The sequence below is a fragment of the Durio zibethinus genome, chromosome 4, assembly GCF_047325235.1.
Source record: "Durio zibethinus cultivar Kanyao isolate XHJ-2024 chromosome 4, ASM4732523v1, whole genome shotgun sequence".
Taxonomy (NCBI): Eukaryota; Viridiplantae; Streptophyta; class Magnoliopsida; order Malvales; family Malvaceae; genus Durio; species Durio zibethinus.
In genome coordinates, this window is record NC_143165.1 from 8,158,567 (window position 1) to 8,183,687 (window position 25,121).

The 25,121-nt window shown below is 33.5% G+C and overlaps 2 protein-coding genes and 2 pseudogenes across 5 annotated transcripts; 3 read left to right on the forward strand and 1 right to left on the reverse strand.

The window, feature by feature from the left end:
• Positions 1-391: 391 nt before the first annotated feature.
• LOC111287874 (LEAF RUST 10 DISEASE-RESISTANCE LOCUS RECEPTOR-LIKE PROTEIN KINASE-like 2.3) lies at positions 392-3,295 on the forward strand (annotated as a pseudogene). Its single transcript, XR_016341474.1, has 4 exons — positions 392-1,143; positions 1,394-1,497; positions 1,600-1,629; positions 2,098-3,295. The product of XR_016341474.1 is annotated as an LEAF RUST 10 DISEASE-RESISTANCE LOCUS RECEPTOR-LIKE PROTEIN KINASE-like 2.3 (transcript).
• A 1,318-nt stretch (positions 3,296-4,613) lies between these two features.
• LOC111287415 (rust resistance kinase Lr10-like) lies at positions 4,614-7,313 on the forward strand. The gene is made up of 4 exons (XM_022877957.2): positions 4,614-5,443; positions 5,542-5,639; positions 5,768-5,797; positions 6,113-7,313. The coding sequence occupies exons 1-4, from the start codon at positions 4,731-4,733 to the stop codon at positions 7,240-7,242; spliced, it is 1,971 nt and encodes a 656-aa protein (XP_022733692.2). The 5' UTR covers positions 4,614-4,730; the 3' UTR covers positions 7,243-7,313.
• A 1,066-nt stretch (positions 7,314-8,379) lies between these two features.
• Positions 8,380-12,254, forward strand: LOC111288791 (LEAF RUST 10 DISEASE-RESISTANCE LOCUS RECEPTOR-LIKE PROTEIN KINASE-like 2.2; annotated as a pseudogene).
• A 1,207-nt stretch (positions 12,255-13,461) lies between these two features.
• Positions 13,462-20,571, reverse strand: LOC111287837 (ubiquitin carboxyl-terminal hydrolase 15-like). Of its 3 annotated transcripts, none has more exons than XM_089759371.1 (14): positions 20,372-20,571; positions 19,299-19,811; positions 18,256-18,694; positions 17,710-18,166; positions 17,482-17,630; positions 17,277-17,365; positions 16,734-16,819; positions 16,473-16,635; positions 16,216-16,339; positions 15,905-16,062; positions 15,714-15,798; positions 15,055-15,267; positions 14,691-14,752; positions 13,462-14,292 (listed from the first exon to the last, which is right to left on the reverse strand). In XM_089759371.1, exons 2-14 carry the CDS (start codon positions 19,583-19,585, stop codon positions 13,608-13,610), a joined length of 2,997 nt encoding a protein of 998 aa, XP_089615497.1. In that variant the 5' UTR covers positions 19,586-19,811; positions 20,372-20,571; the 3' UTR covers positions 13,462-13,607. The 3 variants fall into 3 exon arrangements, with proteins under 3 accessions (XP_089615497.1, XP_022734244.2, XP_089615498.1); XM_022878509.2 differs by having other exon boundaries at positions 17,482-17,633; XM_089759372.1 differs by lacking the exon at positions 18,256-18,694 and having other exon boundaries at positions 17,482-17,633.
• Between the last annotated feature and the right edge of the window lie 4,550 nt (positions 20,572-25,121).

Sequence of the window (25,121 nt, forward strand, 5' to 3'; positions counted from 1 at the left end):
TGTTTGTTCAATAACTATATATGTTACAAATCTTTTACTTTTCTAAAAAACCCCTTTTTAATTTTTAGTTTCTATGGATTGCAAATTTGTCAAATGAAGATATTTTGGAACTTGATTTGAATATTAAGATGATGGCGTTATACTGTTATGGACAGCATAGGGGAGAAAAGTATTACACTTAAAAAAGTCCCAGAGCGAGAGGCCTTCAAACTGGAAGTGCCGGTCGTGAAGATTAATTTAATTTGACCAACCTTTCTAGCTTCTAAACGCTCTTTTTTCTTGCACATCCCACGATGTGATGAAATGGGCTTGGAAATTGGCTTCAGATGACTTTTGACTTTTCAAAGGCGGCGTTGGTTTTATGCATTTCCAATGCTTTTTTATTTCCTTGAATCAGATATTGTTGGCCTCATTTCTCTAATTCTCCAATTCTCTCCCGCCCCGAAGCTTTATGAAGCTCAAAGCACAACTTCCCTTCATTGGCCTCTTGGCCCTTGCTTTCTTTATGTTCCCTAATCCTTGCATCGCTAGAGGCAGAAACAAGGACTGCGGTTCTTCAAAGTGTGGAAACCTTAGCATCAGTTACCCATTTCGATTGAAAACACAGCCTCTCGATTGTGGTGATCCTAGGCTTGAATTGGAATGCGAGAATGATAGTAACCAAACGACTTTGGTCATCAACCAAGCGAAATTCTATGTCAAAGAGATCTTATATTCTGATTATGCAATACGAGTTTTTGACGCAAGCTTGGCTACAGATAACTGCTCCCTTCCTCTCAGTTTGTTTCCTTTGATTTATTCTTCATGTTCGGCAATACCTTATATGCTTGATCCATTTCGTTATCGAGTCATGTATATTGTAAATTGCACAACACCCATGGAATCTTGGTTTTACGTTGAAGCATCTCGTTGCATCAACAGTTCTTCCAATCCAAGAACTTACTTGTATTTTTTATATGAAAGGACACCGCCAAGAGATTTCAGTCAATTTTGCACAGTCGTAGCCTATGTTCCAAGCATGCTTGGGAATATCTCGGGAATGTCTGCTTTAGATATCTACGAAAAGCTATTAATGGGGTTTGAAGTGTCATGGAAATACTACAATATGAGCTGCGGCGATGACAAATTTTCCTTCCTACATGTGTAAGATTCTTTTCTTAAATCTTTCAATTTTATTTGCATTGTGTGATTTGGAAAATAGAAGTAAAAAGACAGTTTTTTTTTTTTTTTAAACTCAAAGCTAACATTTTGACTGGAGGTTTGTTATAATGTTTTGTGTGGATGTCTAATTTTAAGATTTAAAACATTAATTTTTAATATCTTGAACCATTTGTTTGACATGTTAAGTACTGACATAGATGTGTTTCTTTGGATTTGTTGAATATGATACCAGATTGTCCTCGTTGCGGTATGGCTTGGAAATCTATTTGGAAAGCTTTATACACTACCTTTTTAAAGGCCCTCATCTGACCTCTGACACCGTAAACACACCTAAAAGTATGCTTTGTAGGCATCATTGTTTGGAATTTTGCCCTTTTGTTCCTTGATAATCCTTATCATGTTCAAATAATTAATCTTTCCTTCGTTTTTTTTTAACAGAAACATACATTATGAGTCTTCAAATAACAGGTAAGTTATAGCTCTCAATTCCATTTTATCTTCATCGTAACATTAAAATCTAGCCGTTTAGGACTGATTTGGATGCATGCATGATGGGGTGTCCAGTCATAAAACGTAGGTCTCGGCACACATTCAAATCAATCGTTAAGCTTTTTATAGAACTTGAAGGTGAAAGGGTACTAGAATAAAAGTATTTCACCGTATAAATGTATAAAGAAAAGGAAAAACCAGGCTTGAATAATTTGATCAAATAATTAAATTATTATTTGGAATGAATTGAAGAAATAAGAAATAATGTCTAGAACTAAACATTTATAGACTTTATGAGTTCTATAGATTCATTTTAGAATATGAGCTTCCTACATTTTAATCATGTTATAAAGTTCGTTTGGAAAATATACAAGCACATATGTTGCATCACACTTTTCCTCATTTAAAAATGCTAATATATTCAATTAATGTATTTTTCTTGAATAGGAGGAATTATCCTACCAAGAACATTGTTGGGGATATCTTGCTTGATTGCATTGGTTATGTATAAATGGCGAAGGAGACATTTGTCTGCGGATAATATAATTGAAGAATTCCTTCGAAGTCAAAACAATTTAATGCCCATAAGGTATTCTTATCATGAAATAAAAAGAATGACTAAAGGTTTCCAAGATAAATTAGGTGAAGGAGGTTATGGTTCGGTGTTTAAGGGAAAGCTTCGGAGCAACCAACTTGTAGCAGTAAAAGTATTGGGCAAGTCAAAAGCTAATGGACAAGATTTCATTAGTGAAGTCGCTACAATTGGGAGGATTCATCATGTTAATGTGGCAAAACTTGTTGGATATTGTGTGGAGGGATCAAAACAAGCTCTTGTTTATGACTTCATGCCAAATGGATCTCTTGATAGAATCATATTTACAGGAGAAGATAGGATTACATTAAGTTGGCAAAAAATTTATGATATTGCGTTAGGAGTGGCTCGAGGGATTGAATATTTACATCAAGGCTGTGACTCGCAAATTCTACATTTTGATATCAAACCACATAATATTCTTCTAGATAAGAATTTTATACCAAAAATTTCAGATTTCGGTCTTGCAAAATTGTATTCATTGGATGACAGCAATGTATCTCTTACAGCAGCACGAGGTACATTGGGATATATCGCTCCTGAATTGGTGTATAAAAATATTGGAGGCATCTCATATAAAGCTGATGTGTATAGTTTTGGGATGTTATTAACGGAAATGGTGGGAAGGAGAAAGAATTTAAATGAATTTGTTGAACGCACAAGTCAGATGTACTTCCCATCATGGATTTATGATCGATTTCATCAAGGAAAGGATATGGAGTTGGGAGATGTGAGACTTACAGATACTGAAAATATAATTGTGAGAAAGATGATAATCACAGCATTTTGGTGTATACAAATGAAGCCTGTGGATCGTCCTTCGATGAGCAAAGTATTAGAGATGCTCGAAACTGATGTTGAGCTCCTTGAAATGCCTCCCAAACCATTCCAACTACTACTTCTTGACTCATCAGGCAGTGAAGAAGAATCCAATTAATGAGCCAACTACATCACATGATTCTATGAATGTAATAAGCTTAAATGTAGTTTAATTGAACTTGGAAATTGCTGAATAGTGAACATGAAATTAGAACACCTTATAATTTTCTTCCACTCGGTCTATTTGGCTGGGAAAGTAGCAAGGAAAGGAAAACTTTGTGTTTTGTAATGAAAAATGTCTCATCATTGCTATTATTCAAATTGTGAAATTGAGATGGTGGATTGAAGTAAAAAATTGCTTGCTGCTCTCTATTTGGTATTTCATAGCTACAAGACAAATATCTTTCTCCAACATGATTGATATTTCTCTGGACCTACCTATCCTTTAGAATTGACAGCTCAATGGTTTTCTGGTTCTAAAATGTAAATTAAATAAAAAAATATTTTTTATTAATAATTTAATATTTCCAAATAAGTCTGGACTCGAAAAATTACTATTTAAAATTTAATCTGAGTTTCAATCAAATCAAACAGCACAATGTAGATCAAACGGATAACTTTGATTCGTGAATCAATTTACTAATTTAACTTCGAAGAAATTTCGTATGTCCAAAAGCTTGACTAATCAACTAATTAAAGTCTTGTGTTCCAATTTAGAATTTGCTGCTGGTATCCAACGATTAACTCCATTTTATGAACATATCTATCATGGAGGAAATTACGTATCTCCAAAAGCTTGACTACTTAAGTGGTTAAAGTCTTCTGTCCCCATTTTGGCATTTGCTGCCGACTATTGATTGCTCTCATTTATTGCCATTGTGCTGTATTTCCTTGACTAGTTAGAAACTTGTTAGCCCCATGCTCGATCTTCTTTCCTACCGAAGTTTTAGCATGCCAAAATCAAAAGTAAAACTTCCATTATTTGGCCTCATGGCCGCTTTCGCTTTATTTCTAATTCTATTCCCTGCTGCTTGCCTCGCTAGGCATCGGCACGAGGACTGCCGCTCTGCTTTCTGTGGAAAATTGCTTGCTTCTCTCTATCTGGTATTTCATGGCTACAAGACAAATATCTTTCTCCAACATTATTGATATTTATTTGGACCTACCTATGCTTTAGAATTGACAGCTCAATGGTTTTCTGGTTCTAAAATCTAAATTAATCTAAAAAATATTTTTATTAATAATTTAATATTTCGAACTGAATTTGGATTCAAAAATTATTATTTTAATTTGAATTTCAATCCAATCAAAATGCATAATGTAGATCAACAGGATAATTTGATTCGTGAATCGATCTACTAATTAACTTTGAGGAAATTTCATACATCTAAAAACTTGCCTAATTAATCAATTAAAGTCTTGTGTTCCCATTACAGCATTTGCTGCTGATATCAAACGAATAACTCCGTCCATGAACATATCTATCTTGGAAGAAATTTCTTATCTCCAAAAGCTTGACTAATTGAGAGTTAAAGTCTTCTGTCCCCATTTTGGCATTTGCTGTCGACTATTGATTGCTTTCATTTATTGCCATTGTGCTATATTTCCCTGACTAGTTAGAAACTTGTTAGCCCCGTTAACGTTCTTCTTCCCTACCCAAATTTTTAGCATGCCAAAATCAAAAGCAAAACTTCCATTGTTTGGCTTCATGGTCGCTTTTGCTTTATTTCTAATTCTATTCCCTGCTGCTTGCCTCGCTACTAGGCATCGGCACGAGGACTGCGGCTTTGCTTTCTGTGGAAACGTTAATATCAGTTATCCATTCCGATTAAAAACCCAACCTCGCCACTGTGGCTACCATAAGCTTGAATTGGAGTGCGAGAATGACAACCGCACTACTTTGGTCGCGAAAAATGGGAAATTCTCTGTTCAAGAAATCTTTTATGAAAATTATACAATGCGAGTCATCGATGCAAGCCTCGACAGGGATGATTGCAACTCCTTTCCTCTTAGTTCCTTGGTTTCGTATGTTGGCTGTGATTTTTTATTTTATGATTTTGTTTCTTCTCCTGGAATTAGCTTTATGTATGTTGTAAATTGCACAAAACCAATGAAATCTTCTATCTATGTTGAAGCCTCTCGTTGTACCAACAAATCCAATAGCTCTTCTAGCCCAAGTTCCTATTTCTACTTTTTAGATATAAATACCCCGCCATCTGATTTTGATCAATCTTGCCCAGTCGAAGCCCAGATTCCAATTACAGTTAATAGTATCTCAGGGATGTCTACGCTGGAAATCTACAAGAACCTATCAAAGGGTATTTTGCTCTCATGGGAGTACTACAATGGAACCTGCAGCTACAAAGCTTCATTACAAGATGTGTAAGTTTCTTTAACTTGTCATATTTATACCCAGCCGAAAAAAAAAAAACCTTTTGTTTGACTATAGATCTGTTATTCGGATGTGTTGAATATTGCAGATTGGACCTTGTGCGATATGGCTTGACGATTTATTTGCAGAGCTTTTTAAATTTCTTTCTCCACGGCCCCAAGATAACCTCTGATCTAACATATAAAAGTATGCTTTACAGAGTTTATTTGCATTAATTATTTTTACTGGATTTTAATTTTCCTTTTTGTTCCTTATAAATATAAATATATATATTGATATAAATATATATATTCTTTGCCTTTTTATTACTGCAGGAACTTATATTTTGTGTCTTGGAGCAACAGGTATGCTTTTGGTCTCAATTTTATATGTATGGGAATAGCAATAGAAAAAGAGTTTGTTTTCATACGCTAAAAATGAAATCTGTTTAATTTCATAAACAGAATTAATCAAACAGAATTAAACAAATGTCACATATAATTTGAAGATTATAGAAAAGCTTTTCAAGCTTAATTTAAGAAAAATTAAAAGAGCCTATTTCATTTCATCATAGCCTTTTATATTTATCTCGATTTTAAATTTTGAAAAGTACTAATGTGCTCCAATTTTTTCTTTGATTTCATAAGTACTAATGTGCTCCAAATTATTTTTCTTGAAAGGTGGAGTTATCTTACTGAGGACTTTGATTGGTGTACTATGTTTGCTTGCTCTTGTTATGTACAAATGGAGAAAGAGACATTTATCTGCGGATGATGCAATTGAAGAGTTCCTTAAAGGCCAAACCAATCTAGCACCGATTAGGTATTCTTTTAAAGAAATTAAAAAAATGACTAAAAATTTTAAAGATAAATTGGGTGAAGGGGGCTATGGCTCGGTGTTTAAAGGAAAGCTTCGTAGTGGGCATCATGTGGCAATAAAATTGTTGGGCAAGTCGAAGGGTAATGGCCAAGATTTCATAAATGAAGTCGCTTCTATTGGGAGAATTCATCATGTTAATGTGGCAAAACTTATTGGATTTTGTGTGGAGGGATCAAAACAAGCTCTTGTATATGATTTCATGGTAAATGGATCTTTAGATAAAATCATATTTTCAGAAGAAAATAAGAACACTCTAGGTTGGAAAAAAATGTTTGATATTGCGCTTGGGGTGGCTCGAGGAATTGACTACTTACATCAAGGATGTGACATGCAAATTCTGCATTTTGATATCAAGCCACACAATATTCTGTTAGATGAGAACTTTAATCCAAAAGTTTCGGATTTTGGTCTTGCTAAATTGTATTCAGTTGAGGATAGTATTGTCTCTCTCACTGCAGCACGAGGAACAATAGGATATATTGCTCCAGAATTGGTTTACAAAAATATTGGAGGGATCTCATACAAAGCTGATGTTTATAGTTTTGGAATGTTACTGATGGAAATGATTGGAAGGAGAAGGAATTTGAATGCATTTGCTGACCACTCTAGTCAGATATATTTTCCATCATGGATTTATGATCGATTGGATCGAGGAGAGGACATAGAGCTGGGAGACATTAGTGATGGTGAAAAAATAATGGTGAGAAAGATGGTCGTAGTAGCATTTTGGTGTATACAATTGATGCCTGCCGATCGTCCTTCAATGAGTAAAGTCTTGAAGATGCTTGAAACTGATGTTGAGCTCCTTGAAATGCCTCCCAAGCCATTTTATCAACTTCCCCTTGAAACATCAAGTGAGATCCATGGTTGTGAGAATCCGATTGACGAGCCAACTTTGTCAATGCACGCTGACTACATAGAAGAAGCTTAAATGTCGTGTAATGTAGCTTAAATAAAATGTAAGTTGCTTAAATGTTATCCAAGTTGACTTTGATTTTTCAATGGATGTTATCCACGTTGCTTGACTAATTTGGGTAAATTGTTCCCTACATTGACTCTGATTTATCAATGGATGACCTGCTTGGTTGCTTTAATATACATCCATGAAGGACAAAAAGGTTCAGTGCTTCTATCCATATATGGCTCATTTCATGATTTCTTGTAGATTAATTATAATAATTTTTGTAATTCATGTTATATATTACTGTCAGACACTATGTATACCTTCTCATAAAAATTATGTATTTATTCATAGGAGATTTCAAATTCAATTCTGCTTATTTCATTGAAAAGTAGACTCAATAACATTTTCAAACATGAATGGCTCTAATTCTTAATTTTTTGTATAAAATTTAAGACAGTTTTTATAAAATAAACCCTGATGATGTTGTCATATAGCTTGTATATCTTTAAGTAAAAATTAAACTACTCTTCAAAGAAAACTCGAAATTGACATCCGTTTATTTCATTACATAGTAAATTCAACAAGCTTTCCAATGATGTATAATAATCATAACAATATTTAATCTTTTAATACAGAATATTATCTTAATACATTACTACAAATATTAAAATTCATACGAAATAGAAATTTTCCTTTCTAATCCTATCAAATTTCTATTTCTTATTTTTACTGTAATAAAATCACATTACTAAACTTTCTCAATACTTTATTAGACCCTAATTAAAGTCTAAATGATTTGCTTAAACTAATCTTGAAGGGAGATAATAGATTTCCTAAAATTTTAAGACTTCTCGATTTTAAATTATACCTCAAGACTTAACAATCAACATTATTTCTCCAAAATTGAAGGAAATTATTTACTTACCTTTATCAGACAATTGTCCTTATAGATTTTGTTATTACCCTTCACTTATAATTTTCCAATTTATCTTTTCTGTATAAGAAAGAGAGGAGAACTAAACTTTTATTTTTCTTTAAATTAGTACTCGACCGAAAATAGTAGAATTAGTTAATCCTATTAAAAAAATTAGATTATTTATCAATAAGTTTTATGCATTTTTTATTTTTTATTAAAAAGTCTCTCCACTTATAAAAATACTTAAAATAGTTCTTTTTTTTTTACGGGTATTACAGCTTCTGTATTTCGTTCTTGACTTACTTGTTTAGCCTCATTTCCATTCTTCTTCTCCACCCAAATTTTTTAGATGCCAAAACCAAAACCACAACTTCCATTTTTTAGCCTCATTGGTCTCGCTTTATTTGTATTCCCCAATGCTTGCATTGCTAGACTCCAGACCAAGGACTGCGGCTCTACCCAGTGTGGAAATGTTATTATCCGTTACCCTTTCCGATTAAAGAACCAACCTTGGGAGTGTGGTGACCATAGGCTTTAATTGGACTGGGACAAAGACAACACGACTTTGGCCACGAAACATGGGAAATTCTTGGTCCAGCAGATCGTTTATGAAAATTATATAATTCAATTTGTTGACGCCAGTCTACGCAGCAAGGATAATTGCTCCATCCCTTTTAATTCCTTTTCTTTTGATATTTCTGCATGTGGGGCAATTTCGTACAAGCCTGTACGATCTACTTATACTTCAGTTACCTTCAAAAAAAAAAAAGGTGATTATTTTAGGTTTATGTATCTTGTAAATTGCACAATACCAATGAAATCTTCTACCTACATTGATGCCTCTCGTTGCCCCAATAGCTCTTCCCGTCGACCTTTCTACCTTTATTTGTGGCAATAAAATTGTTGGTTAAGTCAAAAGCCAACGGGCAAGATTGTTGGAATTTGCCTTAAATCTCAGAATCACACATTGAAAGTTAAGTCAGTTTGATTTTATCTTGTATCCCACATCAGGAGTTTAATAAAGGTATAAAGGATTTTACCCTTATAAATAAGATGTTTTGGTTTTAGCTTGGTAACCCCACATCAGAGTCAATGTGAAGATTGTTGAGAATATTGACTCAAATCTCATAAGAGATTTGTTTGAGATTTGTTTGAAATTTGTTAGATATTGCCTAATGGACAAGAAGACTTGCAAAAGAAAAATTTTAAAAGAAAGAGGATTCTTAATAGGTAAGTTTGATTTGTAAGAGAAGAATTTTAAGGGAAAAGAGATTCTTAATAAGCAAGTTTGACTTACAAGAGAATAATTCTAAAAAGAAAGGGATTCTTAATGGGCAAGTTTGTATGGTTATAAATAGGTGAAATCTCTACAGGTATGAGAAAAAGATGTAAGAGAGTTGTAGGGTTTTGTGAGATAGACACCTTATAGGAGTATTGAGGTTCTACATCTTATGGGTGTGTATGTTTGTTTGTGAATGGACTAGAAGAGACATGGGTGTGTATGTTTGTTTGTGAATGGACTAGAAGAGACTGAGAAGGTTCACATAGGTATGATGTATGAGAGCATATGGGTATGTGTTTGGTTATGTTGAAAAGGTGCACTAAGGTTTGGATTTGTATTTGTTTGGGTTGAGAATACTCCATAGTACTAGAGGAGATTGAGAGTATCTTATGAGTATTGATTGTTAATGAGGTTGATGATTTGATGTAAGTTTGTAATTCTCTATAACTAGTGGATCTTGTTTATCATTCGTGGATGTAGGTCAGTTGGATTGAACCACGTTAAATTGTTGTCTCTTATGTATTTGATTTATTATTTGATTTCGCTTCCGTTTGTGTGATTGGATTGGAGGCTCTTAACCCAACAAATGGTATCAGAGCTGTGGTGTTTTTTTTTTCCAACAAGAATGTTATTATTGTGGTAAGAAGAGACATATCCAAGTGCGTTGTAAGAAGCTGAGAAGGGATATGACTGCTTTTAAAAGGGCGAATGATGATAAGAAATCAGATGAAGAAAAGAGTGATACTGCTGCTATTGTGTTTGATGATGATGATGTTGTTTCGACAACTTGTGTTTATGAGACTCAGACTTTGAAAAGTGATAAAGGTTTGGGTTTTAGATTCAACTACAGTTCATGTTTGCAATGATAGGAGTTGCTTTGTGGAGTTAGATGAGAATGAAAAGTATGGAGATATTGTGGTTGCTAACAAAGAAAATGTACAGATTCAAGGCATTGGGAGTATTCACCTTAGATCTCACAATGGTGTTATTAGGACACTTCATCATATAAGGTATGTACCAAATTGTCACTATAATTTGATTGCTTTGGGTGAGTTAGCTTCTCGGGGTACACATATTATGGTAGTAATGATTGGTTGAAAGTGTACAAGAATGGTAGTGTGATTCTACAAGGGAATAGGGTCAATAATCATTTGTACATGTTTGATTGAGGCTCAGTTGCTGAGATGCCTGTGATGAACGAAAAGAGAAAGGTAAGCGTGTTAGCTTTGTAGATACTGTTGAAGTGTTTGGAGATTCAAGTCAAGGAAGGGTTTGTTGGGATTTGCCTTGAATCTCAGAATCCCACATTGAAAGTTAAGTGAGTTTGATTTTATCTTGTATTCCATATCGAGAGTTTAGTAAAAGTGTAAAGGGTTTTACCCTTATAAATAAGATGTTTTGGTTTTAGTTTGATAACCCCAGAGAGTTAGACACCAAGAGAATAGCTAAGTGAGTAGGCTATTAAAGGGTGTAATTGAGTTTTAGGTTAAGTTTTGAGTAAAGAATTTTAAGAGACTTTTCTCATTCTAAAAGTCTCACAATTGTAAAGATTTATTTGTTAGGCCATTTTGAGTTGGGCCGAACAAATATATTTGTGTGTTTTTATTCTTGATTTGAGCTCGTTATTTTGTATGTGGTTGTTGTGTGTGCGTGTTATTTTTCCCAACAAGTAGTATCAGAACTAATGAAGTTACTACAATTGGAAGGAATTACCATGTTAATGTGACAAAATTTATTGGATTTTCTGTGGAATGATCAAAACAAGCTCTTGTATATGACTTCATGCGTCATATTTGCAGAAGAAAATAATAAAGTCATTTTAAGTTGGCAAAAAATGTTTGGATATTGCACTTGGAGTGGCTCGAGGGATTGAATACTTGAATCTATGATGCAATATGCAAATTCTACATTTTGATATTAAGCCACACATATTCTTCTAGACAAAAACTTTATTCCGAAAGTTTGACATTTTGATCTTGCGAAGTTATATTCCTAGATGATAGTATTGTTATCTCTCTCGCAGCAGCAGCAAGTACACGAGGATATATTGCTTCTAAACTACTGCATAAAAACATTGGTGGCATCTCATATAAAGCTGATTTTTATAGTTTTGGAATGTTATTAATGGAATTGGTGGGAAGGAGGAAAAATTTGAACCCATTTGTCGAGCAATCAAGTCAATTACTTCCCATCATGGATATATTACCGGATTGATCAAGGAGATGCCAGAGAGTTGGGAGATGTTGAAGATGATGATAAGATTATTGTGAGGAAGATGATAATAACAGCCTTTTGGTGTATACAAATGAAGCCTACTGATTGTCCTTCAATGAGCAAAGTCTTGGAGATGCTTGAAACAAATGTTGAGCACCTTCAAATGCCTCCGAAACCTTTTCGGTTTCCGATTGAATCATCAATGGAGGAGCATGTTGGCGACAATCCAATTGACCAGGCAACCATATCTTTCAAGAACTTTAATTAAGCTATCTTGTCTAGTCAAACCATATCATATCCTCTTCATAAACAGAATCGGATGGCTTAGGCTAATATGGTGTATACTTATTGCATCAAAACCAATGATCCGATTGATTTCTGGCGACTAGTAATTTGAGCCTTTTGTTACCTTAAATGTGGCTACTGATAATTGAAGGGCATAGCAGATGTGAAAATAGAACCACCCTGTTTTCATAACAGAATCTCTGAAAATTTCCGACAAAACTCGTAGCATTTTCCATCTGCATTGGTGTTTAATTTTGGCATATTTTCTCATACCTTCATCTGTCTCCAACTATGTACCACTCCCTCTAAGGCTCAACAAGGGACATTTTCTAGTTATATTCTTCTTCCTTTTTTTCTCCTCCATGGAATCCAAGGGTTTACTGGGATATTGGAGAGGCACCTGATGAGCTAAAATGTTGCTTGTGCAAATATTGAAAAACTATAATTACCGCTTCGGATAAATTTGAAAATTTGAGCAAAAACTCCAAAGCGTGTAACAGTTGGACTTTCTTTAAGGTTTTATTTACCTTTACTATATTATTTACTTAATAAATATGTAAAAAAATTACAAGCAATAAACTTTAAAAATATAATAAAACCCAGTGACTGATTATGTTTTGTATTGATAAAATCAATCTATTAAACATTCACTGACATATCACAACCAAACTTCTATAAATATTTTTTGTAGTAAAATTTTTATAAAAGAAATTGAAGTTTGAAGAAAGAGAATTCTAAAACTTGTTTGTGTATTTTTTACAAAATTAAAGAAATTTTTTATAAACATATAAGTGTTATTTTTTACAAACATAACTATTTAATTTAAATAGACAAAATGTTTGTATTTAAATAATTAAAACTGTTCATTTTAAACAAATTTATCTATCTATTTTATACCCACTTAACTATATATTCTTATTCTTTTGCCATTTTTGGACAAACTTTAATCAAACAATTATAAATCTTAAATAAAATAAAATAATATATTTTATTTATCTTTACATGTTTTATGTCATTAATTAAATATTAATATATATTAATTATTTAATTAATGCAAAACCGACCAAGCTTGAAAAACCAAGCTCGTGATCAATTAGCCATTTAAATCCAATTATAATAGACTTTTACTTCTCTTAATTTAAATGACTGCTTTCTCATTATTTTTTTCAATCATTTTTTTTCGATCATTTCTTTTTTCAATGTGAGATCTGATATTTTATTTTAAAAATCTCTAACAAATGTATGACTAGCATTCAATCTGGTGTACTATTTGTTGAATTTCCTCAACAATCCCCGATCCCCCAGGACCATGCATGCACCATGTCCTTCAGAGGGGAAACTGTCTGCAGACCAATATTAAAAATGTTCCAACAAAATAAAAATTGCCTACCAGAAGAGATCTTTATAAAACTAGCATGGATTCAGTTTCAGCTAGTGCAATGAGCCAAACAAGTGAAAACATGCGTGTCCTACTAGAGAAATAAGACCAAAAAAATAAATCAGCTGAGCCCAACGTAATGGCTTGCACCATACAATCTTCAAAAAAACATTTTCAGAAAATAAGATATATTCCTTTCCTTGGGTATTTTAATATGATCCACATGCCTCGAATCAACAAAGCATTGAAAACAAAAATTGAGGCAACACTTCTACCTAGCTAAGTTACTTTATCTAATCAATTGGAATTTCCATTAACTAGTGTTCACAATGAGCAGTTCTATCAAGAGTATTTTTTAGGTTACTCCCATATTTTACAAACATGCCATAGTCACTATCTAAAGAAAATTCGGACACCAAATCACCGACCTGTTTCAAGTTCTCTTCAACTCTATTCATGGGTTGGGCAGATGAGTAGGAATCAAAAACATAACCCTTCTCCTCTAACACATACCTGGTATGAGGTCTAGTAGTTGAAAACATTCTACACGAAACTGTCTTGGAAGAGGAGGATTCTGGAGTATACAAGTTATTGAAGATTGAGAATGGATCTCCATTGCTTGCATCAGCGTAGTCCACAGTACTGAAAGAGTCTCTAGTACTCTCCGTTGTGAACGAAGCCTCATCTGAGCTTGTGAAAAGGGACCAATCACTTGATGTAACGTCAGAGAACTCCACACTAATAGGATCAGCATACATCTCCACCACAGGATGAACGTTACCATTTGCACTGTGCCTAAGAATGCCATTAGTGTCACGGCCGACACAGCCCGTAGCAATTTCTGGTCCGAAACCTGGGAAAAGCTTGTGGCCAACAGAATGGCTGTTAGATTTACTTTGTGTCGCTCGTGAAGGTCTCTCCATTTTTGATGAGAGGTGCCTAGCGGGAACTTGCTTCTGTATGCTCTTTTCAGTGAATGTTTTTTGAGGGCGAGGACATGACCTTGAAAAGAATCACATACTTTCAGAACTACAAGAGAGAATTGATATGGAAGCCAAAAGTAACATTCATACAACATAGAAACATCCACAAAAATACTATAACGACAAAACTGACTAGAGTTTCAACATTTAATGCTGCAGCAAGGCATATGATAAATGTAAACCACATAGAACACCATAAAGCACAACTAATCTTATTGTTTTCTCTCCTTGGAGAAAGAAGATTGACGATGCAAGAGATTGCTAAGAAGTAACACTATTACTAGGTAATTTCAACAAACTCTTAACTGATTACATGGGATGGAAAACCAAGTAAGGGAAAATGGAACAAAGGGAAGGGAGAAAACAGGGAAAGGAAGACAGTATTTCTAGAGTACTCTAGAAAAAATAGGTGTCTACCTCATGTAAAATAAGATGTATGCCCCCTCCGACATCACTTGGCTCATTGAGACTGGATGTACCTGTAAGTGAAAGGGGGAACCAAAACCTTGTTTCAATACCATTGCAACAAAAGACAATCCAAACAAAACAGTTGGAACTAATAAACATTTAAAAATGCAGACTATCATGTTAATGCTTTACATCAGCTATTGGAGCTCATGAAATATACAGGCATGAATGGTGAAATTCCTTCCAATAACACTAGTAGCAAGACAAAAGAAAAGGAGAAAATGAAAATAACTTAACCAATAACATACAGAAAAGCAGTTCATCAACATGCAAAACATGTGTTCACAGAACTTTAAGGAGGAGACAACTTTACCTCAGTATCATCTATCCTGAACCAGTTGCCTCGCAAATCTTTTACATATGACACATAATGTCCAGAAAAAGATGCATTCAGTGTATCCAAATGCACCACAACAGCATAAAGCTTGTAAAGTGGAGGGATGTCACCCATTCCAGTCATAAAAGGAACCATATCCAGCATGTCAGGAAAAGTGATACACTTGTTTATTTTCCCATATTTTCCCTCCTGATTAAGCAACAGCCATATCAAGAAATAATCAAGTCAAATAACAAACAAACCAAAAGCCGATATTAGGCAACGCCTCAACAACAGATACACAGACAAGAATGCACGATGGATAGGTAGACATAGAAACCTATCATCCCCAAATTGTTTCATAAGTAAAGCACCTAATGAGAAGCTAACCAATTTTAGGCTATGGTGTGTCTAGAACAGGACATACATATAATGTCTACCATCAAAGTTGAGGCTGACTTATCTGCTCTTTTGTTGAGCTAATACATAAGTTGCTTATGTTATGTCGCTAATATAATTATGAAGCAGCTTGTAAACCACCGGCCCAAAACTCAAACCCAATTGCCTATAGACCAAAAGTGCAAGTTCTGAGGTATGCTGTTGCATTTATGACATAACACTAACAGAGGACAGTACAATGTAGAGCAGAATGATACCTGAAACCTCTTTAAGACAATTGTCAGGATATTAGGAGCCTCATGTATGCACAACTGCTTCCTAGCCCGAACATAACCAGCACACCTTTTGACAAAAATATTTGCAGAGCCAGTAACTTAAACAAGTTTAAATACGGTTAATAATTCTAATAAAAGATAATACAATAACACACTGAAACAAGGTTTCACACCTTCCACATCTGTACATGTTTTCTCCATCCAAATCTTCAGGTGTTGTAAACTGAGTTAGTGCATCTTCCAATGACTCAACCCAACCAAATATCTCTAATGTAAGATCCATAATGTTTTCATATCTTTCTGACTCATGAAAACATCTTAGACACTTAACCTGATCACATGGAGATTGAATATACATTGGCAACAAAAAAGTTAAAAATTTTTTTAAAAAAATACAAATCGAGGACAAGTAAAATGAAGCACAACAACAATTTTGGTGACAACTTAAGGTAAAAGTTAAACAAAGTAAAATAGCTATAAACACCTTTGACCTAAGGCGCCCTCCAAAAGTATGTTGTATAAATGTTGTCTCTTGCAACCTGGGGTCAACTTTGTGTTCCCCACCTAATCTCTCCAAGCATATTGATTGCATTGAAGCAACCAGGAGTCTGAAACAGACAACAATTGAACTTTCAGAGAGGCAAGGGGATGAAATTTCCATTCTTACAGTAAAAGCATCAAATCTTAAACTGAAACTGATAAATCTAGACATAAAAATATTGGCTAGTAAATCCTGTAGACCTCAAGAACTCATGTGCGTCTTCCTGACTTCCATCACCCATCTGGCAATTAATACTTCGGATGTGAGAAAGGATCCTAGTAGGTGACAAGGGGCCTCCACTCTCTCTTAACAACATCACATGTTGTTCAAGCTCACACATAAGACACCAATCTTTCCCATAACCTATAATGAAATGCAAATGTAAGCTATGTACGTGATTGAACATTGACATGATTATCATGTGTAAATAACAAACAAGTGAACCATGAAAAAGCAAGTACAGGCTCTTGAGTGTGATCTATGCAGCAAATAGATGCTGAGAGGCTTCGTGTAGGTTAAACACTGCAGAACAGCATTGGCATAGCAACTGCAAAATATAAACAATAAACAGTGCATAAAACATAAGCTCCTAGAACTTTCTTTTATATGCATACAAACAAGTCATCCTGCCTTGGAAATCCAAAAGGGCATTCCCAGATCACAGGTAGAAATATCGAATCACGAAGCTTAAGTAACGAACTAAATTTTTATTGGTCTGATATTGATACACTGCTTTGCAATTAACAATCAGACAGTAGTATAGTACACTTAAACTAGCTCTTGTGGGTAAAATCAAGAAAATAAGTTGCGACAAGGTATTGACGTTACTATTCATTTTGTTTTATACTTGATATGCCATTCAAGAAGTCAATCTTCAGTATTTCTTTCTTTCTTTAGTTTAAAGGAACACTTACTGCTACAGACACTTCCTACCACCAAGACCATATTCAAGTTATATGGCAAATATAGTGGAAGGTAGGACCATAAAGTAACAACAGTGATACCTGTTCCCACAATTTAGAAGGCCCCTTGGTGATATGTCAAAGACTTCACATTGGAAGAAATTTACAAATTCTTCATAAGGAAACAGCATCTAAAGACAATAGGATAACAGACCATAGTTAGAGTTTTCCATTCACAGTTCAAGAGCCCCATGGAATAATTTACCTCAAAACAGAAGGATGTGATAGATAATGTAAAGAAACTGACCTTTATTTTCTTACGTCCATCACCACAAAGTGCAGAAAAATCCTGCCTAGCAAGTTTTGGTGACTTCTTTAAACCCATCATCTCCACAATTCCCATGCTAGCAGCCCCATTGATTCCTGGTGCCAGTATGCCACTTGACATTCCAGAAACTTCTGCATTAAAATTGTAAAATATGAAAAACTTCAAAAAGCAAGCTTAAATACCAAGAAAGAAGAGTTGAAAATTTACTTAATTCATCTTGAATTTGCCCCTTCCTCTCCATTTCAGGGCACAATTGTTCTCCGGACACTTTCATTGCTAATTTAGGTGATTTAGAGATTTTGGGTCCTGGTGAATGCAATGAACTTCTGGCTTTTGTGCATTCCTTTGCTGCAATCATCCCAGAACAGTCTAATTCTATTGATTCACCACTAAGAACATTTTCCCCATTGACAAAATTCTCTGAACTCAGGATAAAGGCTTTTTCAGCTTCATGTGCACTTGTCCAACCTTTTGCAGAAGATGGTGGGCCAGAAAATTCATAGTTGCTTTTTGGTTCAGACTTGTTGCCACATGGGTTTTGATGCTTATGACTATCATGCATGGCAGTACTTGTATTTTGTCCATGAATATGCATGTTAGAGCCATTGGCATTATGCTGTTTTAAGATTCCCTCTTCTGATACAACAAAGCCACTAGTCCTTGACTGCAGCAATAGTTCAATGTAATTATCAGAAACTACATGATTAAATAAAAGTTAACACATTCTACATAAACAAATTTAAAGATAAGAACCTTATGCCTTATAAAAGCCTCTTTCGAAGAAATATTACTAGGTGTCAAACTAGTAGCTCTCCTTGAGGTTTCCTCACAAGAATCAAATATAGTTATATCCTCTCTTCTTAGCATTTCTCTGTTGGCTTTACGAGAAATTCTCTTGTCTGTACTTCTTCTATCTAGTGCACAGACTTGAGAGGTATCAACTGTAGAACAATCCCCATTAGCAAATACACCAGTGGTTATTGGAAAATGATTTATGTTATCTAAAGGTGCTTTTTCTATGACAGCCTGCTGATTAATGTACCCAGAGAACTGTGAATTCATGTTGTCACTAAGTTGCATAGATTCTTCAAATGAGGAAATACTAGGAGATGAGCCTGAGCTTGAACTCTCCAACTGTAGGCATTCTTGCTTATGAACTTGCCTCCAATGAATAATCTGGCACTTTCCAGAACTGCATATAACTTATCAGTTTAAAAGTAAACCCCAGCCTCAATTAAATGTTTATGAAAATTAGAATGAATGGGGGGATGAAATGAAACCAACAAGAAATTTAAGCCAAAATTTTAACAATCATATGGTCTGCTGGTACGATAATGGACTCTTGGTTACAAATTTCCAATAACCAGGGTTCAATTCAAGACAACCTCAAATATCCCAAAAAAAAAAAAAAAAAAGAAAATTCGGCACTCAAATCAGTAATAAATAAATCAGCCCAAGGCTAGGGTTTACTGCAGCATCAGACATGAAGCACGAAAAGCTACCCAAGAATATTATGGACTAAACTTCAGGATATAAATCACTGTAATGCATTATTCAAAATTCATTTAAGACAGTCGACCACAGGGCAAGGCATATCAACCTTTGCAGAGTGATAATAAACATGAGAATATTTTATCATTTATGAAACCCTAGACTAGCCATGGACTTTTACTCCAAAATGGTGCTTTTCAGCATTTAATTCCATATTTTACTTCCTTGAACAGGAAGAGCATTCAACAATGATGAAGCACGGTAACAAAGAAAATGCATTGCAGCTACTAAGGGATAGAATATACCAATATCTGACAGCCTTGCATTTTGAGCAGCGAGTTGTTGCAGGACCAAAACATCTAGCACACGCATGTAATCCATTCTTCGAAGAAGGAACATGTGGAATAACACCGGTAGCAGCCATTGTTTCTGTTCTAAGAGCTTCTTCAGCAGCAAGTTGAGCAAGTAAACTTATCCTCTCTCGTTTCTTTGAAGCCTCACTCCATTTCCCAAGTAAGAAGTAAGCAACCAAAGGAAGCACCACCAAGACCAGAAATAATGCAGGTATATCAGCTTCCCTTGGCTCGAGCATGTCCCCACAAGCATTCTCATGTCCAATTTGGGCCCAAACTCACTATCCAGAAGATATTCTTCAAAAGCTACATAAGTCCAGTGAAATCAACATCCACACCAGCAACTTAAATTACGACATTAATTTAATCATGCTCTGCTACTTAACCCTGTCAAAATTTCTTGACTCATTCGAAGATGACTCAAGTTAGGGCAAGGGCAAATCTTTGCTTACTTTGTACCTAAACCTACCAAAGCAAAGACAATAAAACTTAAGGCAACCACAAATATATATATATAAAAATTTCAGAAAATAATTGGGAGGAAAAGTGACAAGATTTCTAGTTTGAGCTATCAACAAAAATAAGGATGCCCAACCATGACAATCAGATTTCTCTTCCATAAGATGCAACAGAGGAACTTTACTCAAACTTAACACTGCTTCAATAGTCTCTTATTTACAGGTTCAGATAAATTGCTCACCACCATTAGCATAACAAAATTAACCCATTTCTAAGTACTAGTTCCATTTTCAGGCCTCTATCTACACTATACCCAAAATGGCCAACAAAAAACACCCACTAAAAGGAGCGTTTTTCTAGGACAAAGATAGAACAAGAAGTACAGCCCAATAATTAAATCTTCTGCCCAAAAAACCCAACTTTTCTTCAATAAAATAGCAAACTCCAATGAAACCAAGCATTTCTACAACCTCAGATTCAAAACCCCAAAAAGCTAAATAAACACTAAAAAAGGTACAACTTAACGAAACGATGGCAAAGTTGAGTAAAGCTTGAATCTTTCATACCTGTTTGTCATGCAAACTGAAGAAGAAATCTAAAGAAAAAAAAAAACCAACAAACAGTGTTTTTCTTTCTTCTTTTAGACTTGTTTTTTTTTCTTTGCTTCAAAAAGATTCTTTGATTACTCGGATGGTAAGACTAAAGACAGTAGTTTTTCTTTCTCTCTCTTAGTACTATGCAATGCGGCACTGCTGTGCCTTCACACTTCTTTCCACTTTTTAAGATTTTGGCAAATTTTAATGTCTCAGACCCAAGGCAATACACTTTTAATCACTTTAGCCACGTGGCACATGGCAATTTGCTATGAACTGGACAGAGGGTGGGGACCACTCTTTGTCCTGTTTATAGGGAGTGATGACGAAATCAAAACGATTTGTTTACAACCGTCTGATTTGTGGAATTGAGATTTTGGACTTTACTTCCTATGTGTTTTTTTATTTATTTCTTTTTTTTCAAGTCAGGTCATTTGGCCTTGATATAGTGACAGCAGATAAGATAAAATAAAAAAAAATTATTTAAAAAAAAAAAGATATAGGATGCTCTTGCCAATGATTTTACTGTTAGACACGTGTAAGGATAGGATCAACTGTGGAGGAGAATTGTTCGGGCGGGTGCATGCATGACAGGATTTTTAAATTGGTTTTCTTTTCTTTTTTTTTTTGTTTAGTTAATTACAAAAATTAAAAATTATTGTATAATCACGAATTGAATAATTGTGTGTTTATAGTAAAGAATTTGGGTTTGACTACTGACCTACCGACCCCATGTTTGTTACTTACTTTCTTGAAGTAGGTAGCTCTCAGCTAACGTTTTCCCCTGAGAATATTTGATGTAAAATCATGTCACACCCAAAAGAGCTTCTACCAACTATCTTAAATACTCAATAGTAAATGAGAATTAATGAAGACCTTTTGTAAAGATCACAATTCACAGTATGCTTGTAATCATGGGCCAAACCCAAAGCCCACCAGTTCTGTAGCATTAACTGTTCTTTTGTTAATCTGAAATTAACCTTTTCAGGATTGACAAAAGAAAATTGTTTAGCAAACAAATACATAAAATAATATGTTTGTGATTTATTTTGTAGCATGTACAACTAAAAAATATAGTAACAATAATATTCAATGCTTCTTTGAATCGTGAAAACTCCAATCGCATCGTATCATAATTATTTTTTATGATTAAATTTTTAAGAATTTAATTATAAAACAATTAATATTACGACAGGTGAGAATTCATGTCATCTGACCGCTAAAAGAAGCATAAAAAATATAGTATGACTATCATAGGGCATATAATAAATTAAAAAAATAAATAAATAAATTGACATTACGTTGAATCAAATTCAATGACTCGAACCAAAAATCTAGAGGATAAATTCGTATACCAATGTGAATCTTTCCACTATAGTTGTTGATAAATGGTAGCCCTCCATTGTTGATGTAGTGCTCTTGGTAGGTCCACTAGGTGTTAGTGGATATCTGTTTGACTCTACTTTTCCATCTTTACCACTGCATCTGCATCTATTGAATTTGGTTCCTTTCATTTCACTAGGCATGTGAAAAGGCTTTCAATGCTACTAAAATGGTATGCTAATATTTCATAGGTTGTTGAATTGGTTCAGTGTTTACAGCTGTACTATTGTGATACATGATATTGGGTTGGGATGGACTTCCAGATTTGGTTCCTTCGTTTCACAAAGATTTCAAGGGCTTTTTCCAAGCTCCTGCTGCAGCTTATAGTGACATAATTAACCATGACTATAACTCTAATGAACTTTCAACTTCTGGTATGATTATAGTTTAGCAATAACCATGATGCAGAGGATATAGATGGGTTTTTCAACTTGTGCTTATTTCATAGCGTGCTGTCTCTCTTGATGATTGCGTAGAATCTGTTTAGAGTTTGATAAACGATCCAGTGGCATTGGAGGTCTTTATCCTGCATTGAAGAACCTCTATTCCTGTCATTTTCCTGCCATAAATAATGAAACCTTTGAATATTGTTATTGAAATAGACAAACAGTTATCTGATAAGTGGTAACTGAAACAAGAGCTTAGAATTACTATAGTTGGTTGACTGTTTACAATCTTGATCATCAATATGTACTTGATGTTGCTAGGTTTTCCATGCATTTATATAGTTTTAGGAATATCCTGAGCTGAAATGAAATCCCATTTCTCAGTTCCTTTCTTTTTTGTTTTTTTTTTTTCTTCTGTCACACTGACTGAGACATAATCAATGTGAAAACAATATGATCAATTGAAAGCTGGCAAAAACTGAAGACCATTTGATATGTATTTTGCTTGTCCTTCCGCAAAAGATATGATCCTTGAATAGATCAATTATTCGACATATGAAGTCCTTCTTATATTGGATCAGTCTCAAACCTATTGTGGTGCAATGGCAGACTGCTGATTACTGAAATCCAAGCCCAAAAAAAAAAAAAAAAGGCAAAATTCTGATTAAGGGAACGATTATCTTATACTGTTCCGAAAATCAGATCATGATAATAGTTATTTTGGAAGAACTAAGCCCACTCTACGCTTTTGAGTCAAGGTGATATATGTTTAGATAATCGTATCAAGGTTTTGGTGTGGGCTTCCACAGTAAAGTATAAGAGCATGTATGATCTAAACATTCTCCTGTTCATATATGGTATCAAAATGAATAGTTTGCTTGTATGCAAGTAACCTGTTATTGTCCAGATTCTTCTGCAAGTGGGGAGACCGGCTATTTAAGGAGCCTCCAGGCAAACCAATGCCTCAACACAGTTAGATTTCAACTTTCTTAGCTTTGAAAGCATGATTTATTGGCTTAATGTAGCAATTATTAATTTATTGCTTATCTCAGTCAGATAAGTGGTGGTTAAAGTCTTGTCTTGTCAGCCTGCCTTGTGGTGCTCGACCATAGCTGTAGGTGAAAGATCAAAAAAGCAATTAAATGTTATCTGATAAATTTTCTGGAGTCTTATGTTAATGCCCTGGATAATTATATCAACCACGCATTCAAAAAATCTGTGTTATTCTGAATTCAAATTACATGCATGCATTTATCAATTTTGAGATGTAACAGCATGCGACCACATTGTATGCTTCTTTCACATTTCTCATTCATGGATGTTACTATGCTGTGACTGTTTGCGGGTTAAGATGGATCATTTTGCACCGCTGCTTCAACTTCAACGGGTTTGGCAAAAGGTCACAAGTCATCTTATCTGTTCCTTTTGCACTTCTTTTTTTCTTTCTTTCTTTCCCTAGCAAAGCATTACTTTTTCTAGAAGTAGACAAAAGTGACTGAATTTCTACAATATTGATATATGAAATCGTAAATCCTTTTTTGTGAAAAATAGGTAGACCTAGCGAGGATTCATGTAGTCAATAACTTAATAGTAAATCGTTTATAACTTACTAGTAAATCATCTATAACTTAATGATAAATTGATGATAATTTAGTAGTAAATCAGTGATAAGATAGTAATATGCAGTAGATAACTTATTTATTAATTAATGATAATATTTTTTTATATTTGAAGTTATCAGTGATTGAATCCTGGTTACTAAAAAAAGCAAAGTTAGAATTTTCATCATTAGAAATTAGAATAAACCTACCATGAACCTATTCATTAAAAAAATTTAGCAAAAAAATTTTAAATTTGAATGAAACAATGATGTTATTATATATAAAAAAAAATTATCTCATATATTGTAATTTATTGATAAATTAATAGTAAATAATAAATGACTTAGTCGTAATTCAGTTAATAACTTAATAGTAAATAATTGATAACTTAATAGTTAATTATTAAAATGTTAGTAATAGATCAATGGTAATTAGTAAATGCATAATAATATAGTAATAAATCAATGAATTTAGTAGTAAATCACTAATACCATACTAATAAATCACTTATAATTTAGTTGTATATCAATGATAATTTAGTAGTAAATTAGTTAATCATTTATAATTTTGCAATAAATTATTGATAACTTCATAGAAAATTAGTTATGACTTTATAATAAATTATCAATAACTTAGTAGTAAATCATTTATAATTTAATAGTAAATCATTTATAATTTAATAGTAAATCATTGATAATTTAATAATAATTCACTAATAACATAGTAATAAATCAGTGATAATTTAGTTATCAATCAATGATAAAATTTTTTTATACTTGAAGTTTTTAAAGATTAAACTCTAGTTATTAGCAATAATGAAGTCAAAACTTAGTAATAAATTAGTTATAATAATAAATCAATGTTAACTTAGTCATAATTTATTGATAACTTAATGATAAATCAATGATAACAATAAACTAATGATAACTTATAATAAATCAAATTTAGCTTAGTAATAAAATATGGATAACTTAATAATAAATTATTCATATTTTAATAATAAATTAGTGATATAACTTAGTAGTAAATTATCGATAATATATATTAGTAAATCATTACTAACTTAGTATTTTTTTTCTTTTGTTTTGGTTGAATATTGATATAGAGCTATATTTTTTTAATATGTGTAACATATTTGATTCATTTAAAAATTATATTTATTGCTATTTAATACTAAGGTATTGAATTACAAATATTTATGGATATTGTACAAATATATAAATAATTAAAACAATATTCATGTACTAATTACTATAACAGCATAATTTTATTGAAAAAAAAAATCAAATTTTGAAGTGAAAATTTGGAATGACTTTTTTTAAATTTGTATGTCATTTACTATCTACTTGATAA